The sequence below is a fragment of the Lepidochelys kempii genome, chromosome 7 (genome assembly GCF_965140265.1).
Source record: "Lepidochelys kempii isolate rLepKem1 chromosome 7, rLepKem1.hap2, whole genome shotgun sequence".
In the NCBI taxonomy this organism is placed as follows: Eukaryota; Metazoa; Chordata; order Testudines; family Cheloniidae; genus Lepidochelys; species Lepidochelys kempii.
The window spans coordinates 57,657,618-57,679,965 of NC_133262.1; the positions used below are offsets into that span (position 1 = coordinate 57,657,618).

At 43.5% G+C, this 22,348-nt stretch overlaps 1 protein-coding gene across 6 annotated transcripts in view; it reads right to left on the reverse strand.

The window, feature by feature from the left end:
* Positions 1–370: 370 nt before the first annotated feature.
* MARCHF8 (membrane associated ring-CH-type finger 8) overlaps positions 371–22,348 on the reverse strand; it is a 172,119-nt gene continuing 150,141 nt past the window's right edge. For 4 of the 6 annotated variants that reach the window (XM_073353001.1, XM_073352999.1, XM_073353000.1 and 1 more), the window contains 5 exons: positions 13,839–13,918; positions 12,703–13,551; positions 10,443–10,623; positions 5,802–5,949; positions 371–3,444 (listed from right to left, as the gene is read on the reverse strand). In XM_073353001.1, the coding sequence (XP_073209102.1) occupies positions 3,140–3,444; positions 5,802–5,949; positions 10,443–10,623; positions 12,703–13,551; positions 13,839–13,918 (1,563 nt within the window). In that variant the 3' untranslated portion in view covers positions 371–3,139. The remainder of the gene's footprint in view (positions 3,445–5,801; positions 5,950–10,442; positions 10,624–12,702; positions 13,552–13,838; positions 13,919–22,348) is intronic. The other 2 variants (XM_073353004.1, XM_073353003.1) reach the window with 1 other exon arrangement.

Sequence of the window (22,348 nt, forward strand, 5' to 3'; positions counted from 1 at the left end):
ACCAGGGTAAAAGCCTTGGGACAGCTGCAACAGATCAACAGAACTTCCTTAATAAGGGTGATAAAGCACCATTCAGACTTGCTTATACCACCAGATGGCACTATGGTAAAGAAGGAAAATGAAGTTTAGGGCTCAGTCGGAAAGAATCAACATGAGAAACAACATCAGGATGCAGAGTAACAGCCGTGTTAGTCTGTATTTGCAAAAAGAAAAGGAGTACTTGTGGCACCTTAGAGACTAACCAATTTATTTGAGCATAAGCTTTCGTGAGCTGCATCCGATAAAGTGAGCTGTAGCTCACGAAAGCTTATGCTCAAATAAATTGGTTAGTCTCTAAGGTGCCACAAGTACTCCTTTTCTTTTTGCGAACATCAGGATGGGTGAAAAACAGTAAGATACAAAGTAAAGGTCCGATTCTGCAGCCCTTACTCTCTTCAGCAGTCCTATTGATTTGAATGGGACTACACAGGATGATTATTTATACCAGTAAGGGTTGAAATATCAGGCCCTAATTCTTCTTATTAAAGAGGAATTGGGGAAAGGCTGTCGATGCCAACTGGATGGCTAACAGTCTCATATGCAATTCTTTTACAGCCTATTTGAATTAGAGAGTATGTATTTGTAAGACAAGATAAATCGGTAGGGTGGGGGACAGGAGTCTTTAGCAGTGTATTGTACAGCAGCTGGCATATGCTAAGCTAAGTTTCCAAAATGCCAAACTAACTCTAGTAATGTTTCTCAAAAGGTCCTGGTCAGATGAAACCGCAGACGGCACCACCCTGGGGATGACTCTGTATGTTAATTTTTAATCCTTGCAGCCTTGCATGCATGAAAATTGAATAAGAATTTGATGAAGACATGTAAGACCTGGTATTTAACCCACCTGAGTTGATTTGCTTAACCTGTTCACCTAACATAAAAAATACCACGTGATCTGGGTTCTAGTGAACAGACCATGGTCAATGCCAGGATGCTGGGAAGAAGGGCGCTCAGAAAGGGGCCCAGATAATTGCACTTTAGAATGCAGCAGACATAGGCAACAGACTGCATGTAAGGGAAGATGAGGACTGCCTAGATGGTAGAAGGGAGGGTTTTCGCCTGCCCTATACTGGCTGAGCATGGAATGTCATGGCTCCCACCACAGCAACAAGTCTATACCAGTGCAGCTTGATAGATTGTCCAGAGGCCCACAATGTTTTAAAGCATCCCAAAACCAGGGTACATGTTATTAACAAAGACCAAGGCCAGTAATCTTGGGGGAAAAAAAAAATGAATGTGCGCGTGCACACACACACATACAAAGGCTTTAGAAACCACTGGTTGATGTCCTCTTAGCATCCTCCCTCCTTTGCCTCAAAAAAAAATCCACAGATTTTTATCAAAAAGATCAAGACAGAAATTATTGTCACGTTTTTAGGGAAATTTCACTGATCTGCAGTTCTTCCCTTCCAGTGTCCAACTATTTTCACTGGGCCAAACCCTTGCTCAGTGGGAGTCTGCCTGAGAAAGGATTGAGTAAACCCTGGATAAAGACCTTGGGATTTGGTCAAATATTCCAACAGGTAAACAGACTTCCTAATGAACTAAGAGGCCCAGTGCAACTCCCATTACTGTCAATAAAAAGATTCCCATTGACTTTATTGGGAGTTGAATTGGACCCGAATGGAGCAAGTCAGCTCTTAAAACTAGGAACCTTGTGCAATACCTTTTAATTATGACTTTTCCATTTCAGTGATGCTGACACTATGGTCTGGTTTAATGAGGTCTGGGATTGAGACAACCTTCACCTTACTCTAGTTGAAAGAATGATTCCCTAAGAAAGCTCATGTACTTTGAAACATTTGGACAACTCTACCCAGCACTCCTCACCCTGACTCCATACATGTTCCTCTTCCCATCAAACTGTTCAGACGGTCAGCCATTCACAAGTTTAACACAAACAAATCAAAATCACTCCGACCAGGGAATATATCAAAATTTGGGCTAAAACAGGAAGGTGGTTTCAACCTCAGCTGTGGAGAGACAGGAGACCCTATGCAATATTTACTCCTTATTAGTTGTTTTCAACACCCCTTCTTCGTGTTGTCAGATTCTTGGGTGATTCACACAGAACACAGCATTAAAGAAGGCAAACCATTTTCAGCTGTATTTTTTTTTTCTAAAGAGCTCACATTTTACCAATACAGTGTCTAAGCCCCTTTGCCAGTGCCTGGAATGACAGTTACATCAGGGATATCTGCAGGTCTATCAACTATGTAATTGATTTAAAACAAACAAAAACAACCACCACCCCCAAAACAGAACACTGAAACCATTACATATTAAAACAAACATTTTACACCCACTACTCTCCATTTACAAGTCACAAGTGCAATATTCTTTGAAAAATTTGCTCCTGAGAGAAACCCCCAAGAAGCAGAGTTTTTAGTGTTATGCTGTGGGTATGCGTTGGAAACCACATTAGATTTTTGTAAGGCAAGAGGTTTAGGACCTAATAGGATGGAAGCGGAGCAAGAGAGAGTATTAAAAAGGGGTATTTTGAAATGAGACATTCTTTCAAGTTTAATTCTCATTGGACACATATATTACAAAATAAAGACTTTAAAAAGTGCTATATGCTTTGTGGGTCCTTTATCGCAATATGTAAAGCATAATCTTATCGCCGCTGCCTATGAGAAATGTTAGTGGCAGTGTTAGCGGTAGATTAGTTTCTAGGTCTCTCATTCCTCTCTCTCAGCTGTTCCTCAGTGTCTGAAGCCATCTTCTCATCAAGGCTTAAATTACCCCACATGCATTCTGGGATAGTTTAGAGCGAGCTGTCTTTTAAAAAGAAGCAAACTCCATGAAGCTGATGATGGTTCACACCGGACTTGCCATACTCTGACGCCTTGCCTCATCCAGTGAAGCCTCCCATGTCTCTTTGTACAGGCCAGTCTGAGAGATGAAACCTCGAGAGATATGGAACCATGATAACATACTGACGGATATGTCAGGGGGACAAAAAAACGTTAAAAAAATGTAATCCGTCAGCGCTAGGCTGTTAGCTGATTTTAAAAAGGTAGAGCAGTTTGCAGTAAACAATGATGCTTTAGATCTTCAGGAACATACAGAGCCCCCACCCTTCCCCAGCCCCCAAAGATCAGACATGAAGGATTTCTGCACCACAGTCTTCAGGCTCCATGTAATGTGAAGAGTTTGTATCCGAATGGTGGATCCCAAGCATTTCTTTATTTTCAACATTTGGCTCCATTAATGCAGGTTTTTCAAAGATACTCTTTTTGCTAGTTTCCGGGCAGTTCTGTACATATATTACTCGGTTATAAGCCTTAAGTCTCTTCCACAGCTGTACATATACTTTGCACTGTACGTACATGAACAGGAGTCCTCCAGTGAAGCCAATAGCCACAACTACCAGCTTAGTCCAAAATGGCCACTCTAGAATCCCTGGAGGAAAGGAAAGGACCACATTAATATTTGTTAGGCTGCACAATATCCTTTAAATGAGAGACACAGAATAGGTCACAATCAGAATCCCAAATGCAACCCCCCCCCCCCTTCAAATTTGATAGGGGATTTGGGTTAAAATCCTTAGCAGTACTGTAAAAGAGCAAACTGATGTGATCACTCCTGAGTTCCTTTATTATTATTGATAAGATGCCATACATGTACAGGGCACTTTACAGAAGAGGTAAGTCAGGTCCCGGACTTGAGCAGCAGATAGTCCAATTCTCAAAGTCCACAGGGTGCAAGCGTGATAGGCAGTTCTCTTTACGAGTACACCATTTTCTGTCACAGGATTCGTTTAATGCATATAGTTCTTGTTATGCCAACAGTTATGTTCTCGTTTTTGAAAGCCTGTCAATTCCAGTTAACAGGTCTGTTCACACCCAACACCCCTGATTTACTCTGTGTACAACCCACTGGGAGTACTGCTCCCTACAGGGTATAACTAGCAGCTCGCGAACAGTTCAGTCTCCTTTATACCTCTTCCTGCCCACTCGATGACCACACCACATACAGATTCACAGGCTTTGAGGCTGAAAGGGATCATCTAGTCAGACCTCGGGCCTAGCACAGGCCAGACAGCTTCACCTAGTAGTCCCTACATCCAGCCCAATAACTTGGAGTGGAACTACAGCATCTCTTTTAGAAAGACACATCTAATCTTGATGTAAATGGTGGAGAATTTACCACATCCCTCGCTGTTACAAACGTGCAGTATTATTTTAGTTTGAATTCGTCCCTAATGAATGTCCGGGCAGTGGATCTTGTTATAGCTTTGTCTGCTGGATTTAGAGACCATTAGTATTGCATACCTTCTCCAGCATAGGTACTATACATATCAAACCTCTCCACTACTGGCTGGTCGGGGCATTGCAGGAAAGGCCATGACATCATGCTCATCCATCCATTTTCAAATTCCATAGAGAATCGGCAATACTGTAACAAATCCATGACCTCCTCAGACGCCACATCTGTCACTGTGCTGCACACACATGACCATTTGGAACTGCTCAGCAGTGGCAGGGGTAGAACTCAGATGCTCTTGCTTGAAAAGCACAGGACCCTGCTACTTGGTTACAAATGCAACCCCATTAGCTGTTAGCAGTGTGGGACCTACGCCACGCAGCTGAGCAGTTCTGATTCTGTCCAACAGAGGCAGTGGTGCGTGAACGCCCACACACATGCACTAGCCAGCTTACTGTAGAAATCATCAGATTGCTCATTTCATTTGAATTCTGAAACGGAGCACAGCATCAAGTACTAAATATTCATACTATTCCTATTTATGCTCATCTACAATATTTATCTAAAATGACCTGAAGGCTATAAATGTTTGAAAGCATACGCCTTTCATAAGCATATTGATCCCTTGCATGAAAAGGCTATGCGCATAGATGATGCTGTCAGATGGAAAAGAGACCAGATGCTTTCATTCAAAGCAGACTCTTTGCCGAACAAAAATCAAGTACAATCAAACTACAACTGAAAATGAAAAATGACAGCAAGTCATGAAAATGTATATTTTGAAGCATGGCTGCACTCTGAAAAGAGACTGTGTAAAAAGGACTGTGGGCTTCCAGGTTTATTGACGCTCAATTATTTCCACAGCAAATGTGCTTTGCTTACAAGTAAAAACATGGGTTATATTTTTGTTTTATTTTTAACTGCTAGCCCTTAAAACGCAACCTCGGATCTAAGAATCAGGCTGGGTTCTTTGTGGTTCATGCATCACCACCAGGAATGAAATTTCAGCAGGACAAATTCTGTCCTTAGTGACAACTGTGTCAACCCATCATGTAACTGACTGGACTTTAATACACAATTCTCTTATTGATGAAAAAGGAGAAGCTGAATCCAGCTCCCTCTCTTTTTAGCTGTGCTAGCTCTCCAAGGCTACGAGGAATAAAAAGCAGGAAACACTTAAGCCTTGTCTACACAGAGGATTTGTACCAGTTTAAAAACAGATTTAGTCGAAGCAGTGCAACTTTGTGTGTGAAAACTTATATTGGTTTAAAACTGGTTAGACTGGATTAGCTCACAGCTATACATTTTACTGGTGCAAACTAAACTGATAAGCCAGGTTTAAATTGATTTCAGAATGTCCACACACAAAGTTGCATTAGTTTAACTAACTTGGTTTTAAATCACACCTTTAGTTAAAATGGTGCAACTTCAGGCCTTATTTTAATGACTGAAGCTGGAGATCTGAACATTTGAAAAAGACATCATCTTGCTCAACAGATCTGTCTCTTTGCATTCAGAGTCACTTAAATAAGAAACAAAATAAAGTAACATACCAGTAGTCTGTCCCTGTTTAATCTCTTCAGCAGTCCTGTCTATAAGGACATACAGAGACCACACGACGCAGGTGATGGCAATGATATGGAATGTTACAGAGCACATGATCTTCCTCCTCTCACTGGCCGTCATCTGCAACTTCTCCCACTAGCAAGAAATCCAGAAGGCAGAGCAAGGGGTTAGAGGTTTGTGGAAGCGAGAGCAGCAGATGAAAGGAACACTAGTGAACACACCTGACAGGCAGAGGCTGCTTTCCTCACAGCACACAGAAGCATTTCTTTTTAGAAGTCATTATGTCAGGTAGTTCCCTCAACCCACTAGTCCATATACCAGGGTGCAAGTTCAAGCAGCAGTGACTGGCACTCCCGATTCTCCCCTGTGACTTTTGGCCCCAATTTTACTCCCATGACTTCAGTGGGAGCAGGAGCACGTCTTAACAATAAATCTCCGTGCTAGGCCTCGGTGCACTGCTGCTCATGCCTTACTTACTTGTACACACTCCAGTGGTGCAGCCGGGCTCGGGCTGATTCAAACCCCAGTTTTGTACAGCCTAAGCAACACTGCCTATTAAGAGTGCCCAACACTCTATGGCTGAATGAGAGGTGGGGAGAACCAGCAGGTACGCCTGGCAAAATGGAAGTTGCTCTGAAAGTTTTGGCACCACTAATATAAAAATGCTATTATAGAAATGAATGGGCAAGCCACTGGTCAGTGTGTGTTACATGCCCGTCTCTGTACCCAACCCAGAGAGGATGGGAGTCTGTTACAGCCCCCAGGTGTATAGCCAGACTTTAGTTCAAGCAGTGGGAACTGATACTTTTAGGTCTAGGTATTCAGTGTGTGTGTACTACACTATTTGATCAAACAATGGAAGTTGCTACCGATGTTTTATATTCAAGTGCATTAATGCGGAACCACATTTCCCCTCTGAATAACTAGAAGAGACAATGAGATGAAGTACCATCTGAAATGCCCAGATTTATGCCGAATACCGAGCCATCAATGGTTCTGTTATAGTCCCATTAGAAACCACAATGTTTTGGCCATTACTAAGTAGGAAGGATGCAGAAAAATTAGACAATTTTACAGACCTTTACCAACTACTGACAATCACTCGAAAAAGGCTTTTATTTTTGATGCATTTGAGAATGGGTCAGGAATTTCAGTCTCATATTCACACTGGACAAACCCTTTTCACACCTTCTCTATGTACACTGTGAGCCACGGTCTCTTCTTCGTTACAGCTATGCAAGCCCACTGTGTTGAATTTGACAATGCATGGATGAATTTGGCCTACAGAGCTTTTTTTAAGAAAAGGAAGAGTAATGCAGTATGAATTCAGTAAGGAAAACCCATAAACCTGATGCATCTAAGAAGTGGAACCAATAACCCAACTTCCACAGGACACACAGGAATGGAGCCTGCTCCATATAAGTGAGTGGAGAATTTGGTCTATGAGTACTTCCAATAGGAGATTCCTTTTGACGAGTCAGGGTTTGATCTTCAGGTCTGCTAGGCATTCTGATCTCAAACTGCAGAGGGAGCCTCCATGTACTCAAACTTTCACTCCATGCATCTGAAGAAGTGAGGTTTTTACCCATGAAAGCTTATGCTCAAATAAATCTGTTAGTCTTTAAGGTGCCACTGGACTCCTTGTCCATGTACTGAGCATCTCTGAAAGTCAGGTTCTAATTTTTACCATGTTGGAACGTTACATTCTTCTTGTTTCAAACGTTTTCCACTGAAACTGCTTTAAGGAGGAAAATTAGGTTTTTGACCAAATGAAATTTTTCACAAAAATGTCTGCTTTCTGCAGAAAATGTTGATGTTTTGTCAAATACCCCAAACATCTGAAAGCTAAAATATTTTACCCAAAACTGGAAATATTTTAATTTGTAAATGCTGCCATGAAGTCTCATAGGAGTTGTAAAAACAACAAGGAGTCCGGTGGCACCTTAAAGACTAACAGATTTATTTGGGCATAAGCTTTCGTGGGTAAAAAAACCACTTCTTCAGATGCATGGAGTGAAAATAGATGCAGGCATGATTATACTCACACATGAAGCGAAGGGAGTTACCTCACAAGTGGAGAACCAGTGTTGACAGGGCCAATTCGATCAGAGTGGATGTAGTCCACTCCCAATAACTGATGAGGAGGAGTCAATTCCAGGAGAGGCAAAGCTGCTTTTGTAGTGAGCCAACCACTCCTAGTCCCTATTCAAGCCCAAATTAATGGTGTTAAATTTACAGTTTGGTTGCCTTATGTTCCCCTTTTTCTCTATAGGTTGAGCTCCCCTGAGGGACCTCATCTTCCATGCTCCATTGTGGTCAGGGACTCCCATGGTGCCCTACCTCTCCCCTCCAAGAGCAGGAGACCATGGTGCATCATGGGAGATGCAGTCCAACCAGGAAGCACAGGCTACAGAAGAGAAAAAGGAGTTTGAGGCTTCCCAACCACAACTTCCATGAGGAGTGGCAGCATTTCCAAATCAAACTATTTTTGTGTTTGACCAAAATATTTCCGTTTCCAAATTCCACCAAAAACCATTTTTTTCCTGCGGAAAACTTAGATGAAAATGATTTTTTATTTCATTTTCATAAAAATTTTCCATGGAAAAAACTCCCATTTTTTGACAAGCTCTACTTCGTAAGCTGGGTTGTTATTTCCTAGCTCTCTCAGAAATCTCAGACTATCTGCTTTACAGACCCAATTCATGACTGCTTTAACTCCACTGGGACTTGAAATTAAACCTGGAATGTTCAGTTTGGTTCTTATGCTACTGGCAAGCACCAAGCCTATGTTTTGGTCTTCTCTTATTCACAGTCCAGCTACAGGTTATTTTCTCCTGATTGACAGGAGACCATACAGGAGGAGTTGAGGATGAGGTGTCAACTTGACTGTAGTTTGACTCAGGAATACTGAGCTTCTGTTTTTAAGGGCTAATTCCATTTTTTCTGTTTGTGTTCCCTCCTCCCCATCCCCCCTGTTTATGGTTCTGTCCCTATTATTTTGGGCATCTGGTTTCTTCATAATAGATTAAATTTTCAGAAATGATGAGTGGATTTTGGATGCCTCCATTTTTGGGTGCCCCATGTGGTATGCCTCACAGGGACCAGATTTTTAGAAAATGCTGAGCATCCACTCAAGGTGTTCCAAATTTGACACCCAAAAAAAATCGAGATGCCCCAAAGCACTAGCCAATTCGTTAATTTAGACTACTGTGTTTTTATCCAAGCCCCCCCACCCTTTTTTTTTGGTCTTCTCTTTGGGGTCCAATATCAGGGATGGCTAAAGCATGACCTGCAGGCCCAGTGGTGCCCAGGAAGTTCCACAGTGCAGCTCACAGCTAACTTCCTCTATAATAAGGAGGCGCAGCAGGCAGAAACGACAGGTCCCAAAATGCAGGTCTCCATCATGATCCAAGAGGTCTCTGTTCAGAACAGCATCATGTCCTGACCTATATATTTTGCAGACTGCATGTCTGTATTAAAGATGAAGGTGGCTGAAATCTGCTCCATTTTCTGCAGATTACTAGTGGCTTTGGGATCCTGGCCAACTACCATTATAGCCCTTGGATGGTTACATTTTGGACTCCCCATGCTAGTGATTTAGGATCCTCTGCTTGATTTTAATCTTTTTTTACTTCTTGTCCCAGATGGAGGTTTCTTTTATTAACCTCAAACATGGGCAGGCACAGCACGATTTGCCAGTGCTAAGAATATTAGTGGTTCCTGTCCAGAAATCCAGGTGGTAAGCATCAACTGCCTTTGAAAGACAGAGGTATTTGGGATAGGAAAATGGATACCAGATACAACAATGGACAGATCTTGTGTTCTTCAGGATCTGTAAGGTAAGTCAGTGGGTGTATAGATGGCAGAAGGTGTTAAATAACAGCTGTTGGTTCTGGCAAGTCAAAGTAGTAAAATGTTACTATGTATGTTCAGTGCAAAAAAAAGAAACAAAAACGTGTTTCTGGGTGAATTTCATTGCACCGTAAATAAGATTTTGGCTTTAAAAAAATCGTTTGCTACATTATTATTTTTTACATAACTGAAGACTTTAATGGAATCATTTTACAAATAAATATGAAAAATACAGAGCCTAAAATTCCCACATTTTCAAGAAAATTCATAAACCATATGGGTAACAGTACAGCAAATTCTGTGCTTTAGAGTGGGCCTCAGCTCTGAAAGGTGACTGTAGAAATGGTAAGTCCTAACAATACAGATCAGCTCCTGGTGTACTTTCAGAGTTACAGCTGCTGACTACAATAAATGTTTCCTCCTTTTTACTTCTGTTAGCCCTGCGGAGCCAACCCAGCCACTGGAGAGGAAAATGGATTCTTTTCTGGCTTGGGCAGCATCAACAGGACTGTCAATTAAGTTCTGACAGCAGATTCTTTATTATTGGTGATGCATGAAACCAGAAAAAATACAGCTTCACTCTCAGATCCCAGGTTGCATTTTCATGTAGAAAATACAGATTTATAAAATTGAACAGACTGGATACGGAATCACAAAGGGATGATAAGCATGGCGTCCCGTTGTGCCATGTTTAAAAAAAAAAAGAGTCACTTTTCCGAGCAGTGCCACACTTTTATAAGGCAAACTATTTCTTTGGAACCAGCCCTTGGACCTACCTTTCGTAGGGGCTTTAATTTGGTCTCCATGATGAACTCATACTTGCAGAGTTCACAACATCGGGTGTCTGAGCTCTTGATCCACTGCTGCAGGCAAGCTTGGTGCACAAAATGAAGACTTCCTGTGCAGTGACAGGGGGTAATCAAGGGGCTCTCGTCATCTCCTTCACAGTGACATATCCTGAATTAGGAGCAAAGCAGCTCATTAGGAGGCAACAGCAGAGACGGGGAAAACCAAAATGAAGTAGAGGAGGCTTTTAAGATTTGTGATCACACACGGTTAACCGGTGCAGATCCCAAACGACATACAGTTCAAACAAAGAAATTTATCAATAAGCAAAACCAACAAATGAAATAAAATATGACACACAATAACTGAGCACAAACACTGCTAACTACACAACTTCTCTCTAGCTCACCAGGCAGACACACAAGATCTGAAAGAGATTTGGTCATGAAAAGAGAAAGAACACGTAAGAAATTACAGCACATCATCTTGTCTACCAGAACAATAGTACTTTACTGAGAGTGGCATTTAAGCAGTATGGACACTTCCCATGGTAGAACATGCTCACAGAGGTGTAAACCTAACTGTGATTTGCAATTAAAAACAAAAACAAAACCACCACCACACACACAAACTCCGAAAGAACATGAAGGGCTGCCTTCTGGGAAGGATTATTCCTAGTAAAAGTTACCAAGAGATAGAATCATAGAATATCAGGGTTGGAAGAGACCTCAGGAGGTCATCTAATCCAACTCCCTGCCCAAAGCAGGACCAATCCCCAATTTTTGCCCCTGATCCCTAAATGGCCCCCTCAAAGATTGAACTCACAACCCTGGGTTTAGTAGGCCAATGCTCAAACCACTGAGCTACCCCTCCCCTCGGACTCAGGCTGCAAAGCTCCAGTCTGCCTCTTGCCAAAGTTGGGAATGTTTAGATCTTCTGCCCCATCTCTACTCATTCACTTTGTAATGGCTGCCAATGACAGTTACAGTAAGGTTCCCCATATTCCCTACTGATTAACCTAGCAGGCACCTCTCCCAATTCGTTGCCACCCCAAAGTACTGCAGTTCCAATTCCACTTCAAGCTCCAGTTAACAGAGACACTTGGTTCTGCATATTGCCAAGCCAGCAGACTGATAATTAGTTTCCTATGAAGTTGTTTTAAAAACTTTGTGAAGAATAACACTGGGGGCACGAATGCAGAGGGCCAATGAGGATGGGTCCAGTATCTTCTGGATCATCCCGCCTACCCACTGTTGAAATCCCTTGCTGAGTTCCTGTGATCCAGCTGCTAGTTCGCACCCTGACTGCTGGATGAGGAGCCAGGTGGTGAAGGTGAGTGAGCTGGCAAGTATCACTGGGGCCCAGGGAAGAGAATCAGCAAGGAGGTGGATTGTGCTGAACAAGGGAGCGGGGTGAGTAGCACTGGGGAGGCAGGTGGTAACAGGGAAGGAGTCAGGAAGCAGGGGGTCCATTATGGGCCTTTGCAGGGCTTGGGTCTGTTGTAGGGGAGGAGAGAGGAGTTGGAGCGGACGGTTGGTATGAGAAGGGGGGCTGTGCCAATTCTCACTATACTGAGTGCCTACCCAAAAGCAGGCTGAGGCAGAGTGACAGACTCCGCACCCTGATGAGGGGGCAGAGCTAGGTAGCTGCCTCTGATGGGGCTTTATATCTTCTGGATCTGGTTAAGATTCTGCAGCTGTACTGTCCATCCAGACCACACCTCACTTGTTTTACCCCACTCGATGGACATGCATCAGGGCCACGTTCTGGCTCATCACTAACACCGAGCCCTTGAATTACACTTTTCACCTGAGGCCCTTTATGAACAGATACATGGAAATGAACAGAAAAGCTTTACAAAAGAATCATACATAAGTTGATCAAATCTGGGAAGCGACGCTTAAATGGCCCATTTTCCAATGACCGTCAGCAAAGCACATTGCTCTTTAAGCTAAGAAAGTTCAGCTTGGCCTTTAATATGTGTAGCTGATTCTCTCAGATATTCCTGGGTTTGGCACCAATAAAACCACCTCGGAACGCGGAGCTGTGAAACAAATTACTTTGGGTTGCAAAGAATCGATTGACTCAAAGGGAAGCTTCCACTCAGCGGACTAATAAAGCATTGGAAAAGCAGCAGGCCTCAAACTGCACATATTAAAGCAAGGTGAGAGAACACAAAGGCAGAGAAAGCAGAGCAGATCACCGCCGAGTATGGGAGGGGGCGGAGGAGGGTGTTCTCTGTAAACCAACCTGCAGGCATCCCCCGACGTGGACAGAGGGGAAAGAGGGGGGAATTTTTCTGACAGGGGAGAAGGGCAGTCTAGGTCACTGTCTTTCTCAACTGAACAGAGTGGTGCCCGCAGCTCTTTTCCTTTCAACCTCACGGAGGCACTGTCCTCAAATACGTCGTCGTCCCCCATGTCATCAGAGCAGAAGCCAGGGCTTTCTACCAGCATGCTGGAGGACTTTGCAGTTTGGAAGTGGCTCGGATAGCTCTCTAGTTCATGGAACTTATGCAGGCTGCTGGCACTTGAGCTGTGGGAGAAGGAGAAGAGGTAGTGCAGCAGCTTTTTGCTTCTTGATGATGTCTCATTGTCCACCTTGTCCTCCAGGAGAGGTATATGCACCGCACAGTGGTTCTTGGCTACTCCCGAAGCGCTCACGTAAGTGGTGGAAAGAGATGGCATGTAGGAGTGCTTAGAATTGCTAAAAGAAGGCCTGAGATTGAGCGATTTCTTCTCTTTCTGATTAAATCTGTTAATCCTTAAACACTGCTCCTGTGGCGGGGTCAGTTTGCTTTCAGAGCACGTTCGCTCCCCATACTTAGAGCCCTCCATGGTGCTCTGTGACTTCTGGTCCATGTCGTTGAGGGACTTGGAGAATTTAAGAGCTCGGGTGGCTTTTGCATTTTTAGCAGACTCGAGCACATGGACCCAATCCTGCCCATGGGAGTTTCTCTTTGATGCCTGTAATGTGTCCTGACAGAGTATTGTCACTGTGACCCCTTGTGTCAGAGAATTCTGGCAGTGAGGATTTTTCAAGACAACAGCAGACTGCACTGGACTGTGATGACAACATTCAGAAAACACTGCACTGGAACTGCATGCAGAACAGTGGAATAAAAGCACAGAAAGTAAGAACAATTATACAAGAGAACACGTATAATCAAAGTGAAGAAACAAGAATTATGGCTAGTGTGGGGATGGTAAACACAGCAAGCAAACAGTAAGTGGATCCCATGGAGCAGCACTAGACAGTATTTGAGAGAAATGAATGGGACATTTAGAATTGGAGCCCTAGATCGCTTACTTCCTGGTGTACATGATTTTTTCATAAACTGGTCTTTGTACAGACCCTATGGCAGCTCTACAAACAACGTATGTTACCTGCAGATGTCCTGATTGGATGGTGTAACAGAAGTCCGAGAGAAGCTATGAGGAGCCGAAATGGAGGTTGGACTGCCAGCCTGCAACAAGAAATCACAGGTCAGCTTTTATGTAGTGCCAGTCTTTAGTATTAAACACAGTTTCTGGGGGCAGGTACTGCATCAGATCCAATGCTCTTGGGTTAGTTGTAGATGTGTGAGGCCTGTGGAGACACATACTGAATGTCAAAGAGCTTAGTTTGAATAATGAGCATACACCATCACAACCCTTGGAAGAGGTCATAATATACCTGGAGCACACCTCTTAACACCAAAATGCAGCCTTCTCTGGGTTGGAACCTGGCAGCTTTTAAACTCTGCAAAGAACAACAGTTCAGGAAATGAAGAATGCCATATTCATTCAAAGGAGGAATTAGACAGGGAGAGAGTATTTACCTAATTAGGATTTAGCTAGCACACAGGAGCTAACACTCCTATTCGAAAATACCACAGGACTTTTAATGACAACAAGAGGCCAAGGCCTTGGCTTTCCAAGAGTCAGACCATCAACAGTTCTGTAACCCAGACACCATACTGGGGCATATGTTCAGAACCAGATCCCAGGGAAGAGCGCCCCATGCTGAAATCAGACCCCTCCCTGATGTGCTCTTTACACTTTGAGGTTTTACATTCTGGGTTTACACTGACAGAGCCTCCCATCTGTGCAGAGGCAAAGCCTGGTGGTGCTTAGCTCGTGGAGACCCGACAAGATCACAGCCTGAAATGGAACAGCTGAAGAATCCAGAGTTCTGCTTACCCAAATGAAAAATAAAGATCATCCATCTGGGCTGAAATAATAGGTTGAATCTCAGGAAAAGCAACAGATTAGACTGTGGAATAATCAACATGAGGAAGTAGCAGCCGCTCCAGTATTTGGTACATTTAAAACTGGAATGGAGAAAAAACTAAACAGAAAAACAGTATGGAGTAATCCTGCCCTGGCAGGGAATAGGAATTGGTGAATATGAAATGTTTCCACCATTCTGAAGTTTCCTGTGAATCTTTAGATGAAGGAATCAGCTATGTGTAACCTCTATATACATGGGTAACCTGTAGGCAGGCTCCCCTATGTTCCATGGCTGAAGAATTTGCTGTGTATTTTCCCCCTTGCTGCAGATTTGTGCTCTAGAGTCCCAACTTTTATTTAAAAATAAAATTATGTTTCTAGCCATTTTCGTTGCAACACAAAGCTTGAAAACCTGAACAGTGCATTGTCATCTGCTGAGTCTACAGGCAGCCCAAAAAAAGAGTTTTGAAAGGAGCTAAATGCCCCATTCATCTCAATACGGTGCTAACTCTGAAACCGAAGGATGACAATTTAAAATGACTGCACTAATGCTTTCATTGCTGAACCTTTAGCAGAAACATCCAGCTAATATGCTTGACCACAGTGCCAGACTGCCTCATATTTCTACATTTCTTCAGCTACCAGATGTCTCAACTGCCCCTTATCCAGCTGCCAAAACTCAAGCTTCCCAATGAAAACTTTTGCAATGCAGTTCTGCAGGGTCAGTGTAAAAATCTTCGGCATAAAAAACTGAAAATGTGGGACTGAGTTAAATACACAGAATTTACTATCAAAATATATAGCACAGGGGCTACTGTACTGAGTGTAATATTCAATTTCATATTTAATTTATTAAAAGTCTCTGTGGTACATTTAAATGAAGTTGCCACAAGGTTTAGGAATTTTGCTGCAGAATTTAGGTTCAGCTTGCCACAGAGTATGCATGACTTTGCTTATAGATAGATGGGTATCCTACCAGAGAGAGTCACCTATAAAATAATAATCACAGAAAACATCAGGCCAAAATCTGTTTGAATTATGTTAAGGGTGTGACAAACTAACTGCATCATCAACAGTGATCAAAGGGGGAAGGATGGTTGGCTTACAGGGAATTAAAATCAACAAAGGGGGTGGATTTTCAGCAAGGAGAAACACACACAACTGTCACACCGTAGCCTGGCCAGTTATGAAACTGGTTTTCAAAGCCTCTCTGATGCGCAGCATGCCTAGCTGTGCTCTTCTAATCTCACTGGTGCCTGGCTGCTCAAAATCGGCCACCAGGAGATTTGCCCCAACCTCCCACCCCGCCGTAAACATCTCTCCCTTACTCTCACAGATATTATGGCACACACAGCAAGCAGCAATAACTATGGGAATGTTGGTTGCGCTGAGCTCTAACCTAGTCAGCAAACAGTGCCAGCGAGCCTTTAAACGTCCAAATGCACATTCTACCACCATTCTGCACTTGCTCAGCCTATAGTTGAACTGCCCCTTACTACTATCCAGGCTGTCTGTGTATAGCTTCATAAGTCATGGGAGCAAGGCGTAGGCTGGGTCCCCAAGGATAACTATTGGCATTTCAACATCCCCAACGGTAACTTTCTGGTCTGGGAAGTAAGTCCGTTCTTGCAGCTGCTCGAACAGCCTTGAGTTCCTAAAGATGTGAGTGCCATCCCACGTTGATGTTGGTGAAACGTCCCTTGTGATCCACCAGTGCTTGCAGCACCATTGAGAAGTACCCCTTGTGGTTTACGTACTGGCTGGCAAGGAGGTCCGGTGCCAAGATAGGGATATGCGTTCCGTCTATTGTCCCACCACAGTTAGGGAACCCCAATGCAGCAAAGCCATCCAGTATGACCTGCACATTTCCCAGAGTCACTACCCTTGATAACAGAACATCAGTGACTGCATTGACTACTTGGATCACAGCAGTCCCCACAGTAGATTTGCCCACTCTAAATTGATTCCCGACTGACCGGTAGCTGTCAGGCATTGCAAGCTTCCACAGGGCCATCGTCACTCGCTTCTCAACTGTCAGGGCAGCTCTCATCTTGGTATTCCTGTGCTTCAGAGTGGGGGAAAGAACTCTCAAAGTTCAAGGAAAGCGGCCTTACGCATGCGAAAGTTTCACAGCCACTGTGAATCATCCCATACCCGCAACATTATGCGGTCCCACCAGCCTGTGCTTGTGTGACGGGCCCAGAATCAGCGTTCCACTGTATCAACCAGTCCCACTGCCACCATGATGTCCCAACTGCCACAGCCCGTGCTTTCTGGAACATCTGTGTCCATGTTCTCCTCACAACATCCTCGTGCTGGCGTCTCTTAGGATAATGCGCGAGGTGTTTACAATGCTCACAACAGCAGTGGCGAGCTGAGCAGGCTCCATACTTGCCATGCTATGGCATCTGCATGGGTAACCCAGGAAAAAAGGCTTGAAACGATGTCTGCCATTGCTTTCACTGAGGGAGGGAGGGGAGACTGATGACATGTACCCAAAATGACCCGTGACAATGTTTTTGCCCCATCAGGCATTGGGAGCTTAACCCAGAATTCCAATGGTCAGCTACCCACAGTGCACCACTCCATGAGTTGATGCTAGCCACGGTATTGAGGATGCACTCCGCTGACTTAATGCGCTTAGTGGGGACATACACAATCAACTGTATAAAATCGATTTCTAAAGATCGACGTCTATAAAATCAATCTAATTTCGTAGTGTAGATATATCCTTAGAAAATCTTAACAGCGTAGCTGCTGCTACTTACTCCAGCTTTAATACATCATAGTATGTCTCTAAGTATTATTAGTTAAAACATGTACAATGGCTGCTAGTGTTTTTCAAAGCATTCTTGACTGTATTAGGTTTTTAGTTATGCTGACATCACAGCACATATCCTACATGTAAAAGACCTCATCACTAACTCCAGTTTTACATGGTTTTACTGCATTGACTTCAGTGCACTTGCTCCTGATGAACACCAGCTTCTACAATCAGATCCAGAGCACCTAGAATGAATACTGGGAATTAAATTAGCAAACTGCTCCATATTGCCATAGCTGTGTACCACAATAACTCAGAAGAAAGGTCAGCACATAGTGAATAGTGTATATCAACATTCCAATCTGATGCAATTCAGCAGGGTCAGTGTGTAATCTCCAGTGTTGTTACTCAGGTAATCACAGTGAGTTTGAACCTGATAATCCCTTGAAGCCCAGTTAGTTCTGGGGTTACTATTAGAAAGAAGCCTGTGATAGCCTGTCATTCTAATTCTTTTTTCTTCTATGAACAATTCTGTTAGCAAAGGAACTCAGCACCATTTTTACAGTAATGGCTGCCCACAGCTAAGTGCTGCACATCTTACCAGTCACATCCCACCCCACCAAACCCAAAACAAAGCCATTTTCTTTGTTGTGCATGATGTAGATCTGGCTATGGCTAAGGAATATTCCTAATTATCTACTCCTCTGAGTAGGTGACTGTGCATACAGTTACTGTCATCCCACTTAAGGCTGTGCTTTGGTAATAGTAATTATCCCTAACTTTAAAGAACAGCTCTTGTCATATTCAAACAAAATGATCAAGTTACTCATTGAAGACACAGATAAAAACAAACCCAGCCCCAGGGTAATTCATCCATTGATTAAAAATGTGGTAGGAAGTAGGTGAAGTTTTTTTCCCACACCTGCCAATGCTGCAATAGTAGGCAAAAATCTTAGTCCTTTTTATTATTTGTGTTACAGTAACACTCAAAGCCTGAATGGAGAATGGGGCCCTAATGTGCTAGGTGCTGTATATATCTATGGATATAGATATAAAGACATTCCTTGCTCTAATCTAAATAGGAAAAATACAGACAAAGAGTTAGGGAAAGGAAGCATCATTACTTCCCTGCTTTAGAGATGAAGAACTGAGGCAAGGAAAGATTAAGCAACACAGAAAGCTACAAAGAAAGTATATGACAGGGCCAAGGATCGAACCCAGCTCCCCTGAATTCCAAGTCAGTGATTATTCACAAAACCTTTAAAAAAAACAAACGAACACTCTGCATTGTGATACTTCTAAACTTCTGAACTCCTGATTGTACGGGACGGGGTGTAGATGGTTTGACCTATTGGTCATGGCTGGGCTGGTGTCCTCAAGGCAAGGATGCCCACGAGGTGGCAGTCAGCAAGCAGGGATCAGATTAATCACTAGAGCCAGGATCAATAGGCAAGAGTCAGGGTCATAGTCAGGCCAGGGTCAGAGCTGGAGATCAAAGGTAGTTACTATGCTGGAATCAGGAGGCAAGAGTCAGGGTCAGGGTCAGACTGGGGCCGGAAACTGGATTTCAGAAAGCAAGGTGAGGTCTGGAGTTGCAGCAAGTCAGAAGTTTGTGTAGTTGCTCAGAAAACTTCCTGGGACATCCTCTATGGTTAAACAGTGAGCATGGCCAACCGAAGGCTGCAGGATGCTCTTGCTCTGGTTCCTCTGGGCAGTATTGCCTGCAGCGCTTAATGGCACTGCATGGCCTCCTGGGGGAACATCAGCTGTCCCACACGCTACAGACCTAGGTACTAGTCCCATGGATCCATACGCTCACTATGGAATCCTTCATGGGCAAAATTCCTATTGAAGCCAACGGGACTTTTGCCTAAATAAGTGCCTCAAGATTTGGCCCCCAGTGTAATATGCCACAGTGATGAGTACAGTAGAAATACAAAGGTTAGACAGATCATCAAAGAAATATTTAGACTCATTATCATCAGGTTTCAAACTTCACAACAATCAACATATTTCTAAATGCCAATGAGCAATTCTAACTCTCTGTTCTAAGAATTACCATGAAACATGCAGCAACTCGTGAGTAAGGAAGGTAGAAGAGGTTTGTGTTAAACCCCAGGGATACATTCATAAGTTATTTGGAGCCACTGCAGAATAAACATAATTGCTTGGCTCAGTCCGGTGCTGTCAACACCTCGCCTTCATAAGCATGAAATGCATTCACAGCTTATTTGAATACAGCAAAACACACAAACAAATTGGCTGAAAACTCTAGTTATGGTTCAAGCCCCAGACACTGATCTGTGTCTTTTCCCAGTGTATCTGTACAGTGCCTAACATGATGGGTACCGATCTTCATGGCCCCACAGTATGCCAACATTTTTATGGCTGACTTAGAACAACGCTTCCTCAGCTCTCGTCCCCTAACGCCCCTACTCTACTTGCGCTATATTGATGACATCTTCATCATCTGGACCCCTGGAAAAGAAGCCCTTGAGGATTTCAACAATTTCCATCCCACCATCAACCTCAGCCTGGTCCAGTCCACACAAGAGATCCACTTCCTGGACACTACAGTGCTATAAACAATGGTCACATAAACACCACCCTATACTGGAAACATACTGACCGCTATTCCTACCTACATGCCTCCAGCTTTCACCCTGACCACACCACATGATCCATCGTCTACAGCCAAGCTCTGTGATACAACCGCATTTGCTCCAACCCCTCAGACAGAGACAAACACCTACAAGATCTCTATCAAGCATTCTTACAGCTACAATACCCACCTGTGGAAGTGAAGAAACAGATTGATGGAGCCAGAAGAGTTCCCAGAAGTCACCTACTACAGGACAGGCCTAACAAAGAAAATAACAGAACGCCACTAGCCATCACCTTCAGCCCCCAACTAAAACCCTTCAATGCATTATTAAGGATCTACAACCTATCCTGAAGGATGACCCAACACTCTCACAAATCTTGGGAGACAGGCCAGTCCTTGCCTACAGACAGCCCCCCAACCTGAAGCAAATATTCACCAGCAACCACATACCACACAACAGAACTACTAACCCAGGAACCTATCCTTGCAACAAAGCCCGTTGCCAACTCTGCCCACCGTGCAAACTGTGCCTAATCACATCAGCCACGCTATCAGAGGCTCGTTCACCTGCACATCCACCAATGTGATATATGCCATCATGTGCCAGCAATGCCCCTCTGCCATGTACACTGGTCAAACTGGACAGTCTCTACGTAAAAGAATAAATGGACACAAATCAGATGTCAAGAATTATAACATTCATAAACCAGTCGGAGAACACTTCAATCTCTCTGGCCACGTGATTACAGACATGAAAGTTGCAATATTACAACAAAAAAAACTTCAAATCCAGACTCCAGCGAGAAACTGTTGAATTGGAATTCATTTGCAAATTGGATACAATTAACTTAGGCTTGAATAGAGACTGGGAGTGGCTAAGTCATTATGCAAGGTAACCTATTTCCCCTTGTTTTTTCCTACCCCCCCCCCCCACCCGACGTTCTTGTTAAACCCTGGATTTGTGCTGGAAATGGCCCACCTTGATTATCATACACATTATAAGGAGAGTGGTCACTTTAGATAAGCTATTACCAGCAGGAGAGTGGGTTTGTGTGTGGGGGGGGGGGTGTGAGAAAACCTGGATTTGTGCTGGAAATGGCCCAACTTGATTATCATACACATTGTAAGGAGAGTGATCACTTTCGATATTAGTGATCACTTTAGCTATTACCAGCAGGAGAGTGGGGTGGGAGGAGGTATTTTTTCTTGCTTTGTGTGTATAAAAAGATCTTCTACACTTTCCACAGTATGCATCCGATGAAGTGAGCTGTACCTCATGAAAGCTTATGCTCAAATAAATTAGTTAGTCTCTAAGGTGCCACAAGTACTCCTTTTTTTTTTTGCGAATACAGACTAACACAGCTGTTACTCTGAGATCTTCAGTTGGTGTCCCTTGGTGCTACTGCAATTAAAAAAGAATAAGGAGAACTCGTGATGCACAGTGTTATACGTCCAAAGACTTCCCCTCCCGTTGCTTGGAGTAGCTAACATAAATACAGGTGGCCTCCAAGTAGACTGGGGCATAGGAGTGCAAGTTGAAAGGTTGTTTTCAAGGGCTCAGATACCATAGTGCTGGATAATACAATAGCAGGATTGAGCATTAAACACAGGGTCCAGTCCTGTAAACCCTTACTATCAGGCATAGGTCCTTTTAACTCTGGTAAGAAGCACTACATCCAGCATGTACTGACGGAAGAGTCTGTACCTGAAATAAATGCCTTGCAGAGATGGAGAATAGTCAAGAACTAAAACAGGAGACCATAGCAGGATAGCGGGAATAACTCAGTCCCACTGCCACAGGAAAATCAGTATCTACTAAGTGTGCTCTGAAGTCATTGCAGTCGTAGTATCTTAGGACTGGACTACACTTAAAATTTAGGTCAACACGAGGGTATAAAAAACCACCCCCGAGTGTCAAAGCTTTACCAACCTAACTCCTGGTGCAGACGCAGCTAAGTAGGCGGAAGTATGCTTCCATGAGTTCAGTGAGATGATGCTCCTACACTGACGGAAAGACCTTTTCCATCAGCGTAGGTTGCATCTACACGTTTTGCTGGCATAGCTACGGTGCCGTAGCTAAGCCAGTATAGTCCCTGTAGTGTAGCCATGGCCTTAGACTATCATTCCTGTCTTTTCAGGGAAGCAGGGCAGGGATTTAGACATCTAATGAAGAAGGAAACACTACATTAAAATAGCAAAAATAAACCGGAAACCTTCAGGGAAGTTAGCTTTACACTGTACTCCTGGCAGTGGTTCTGAAGTAACAGACTTTTCTGGAGTGGGTCACTGGGAGACTATTTTCCACATTTGCTCCTT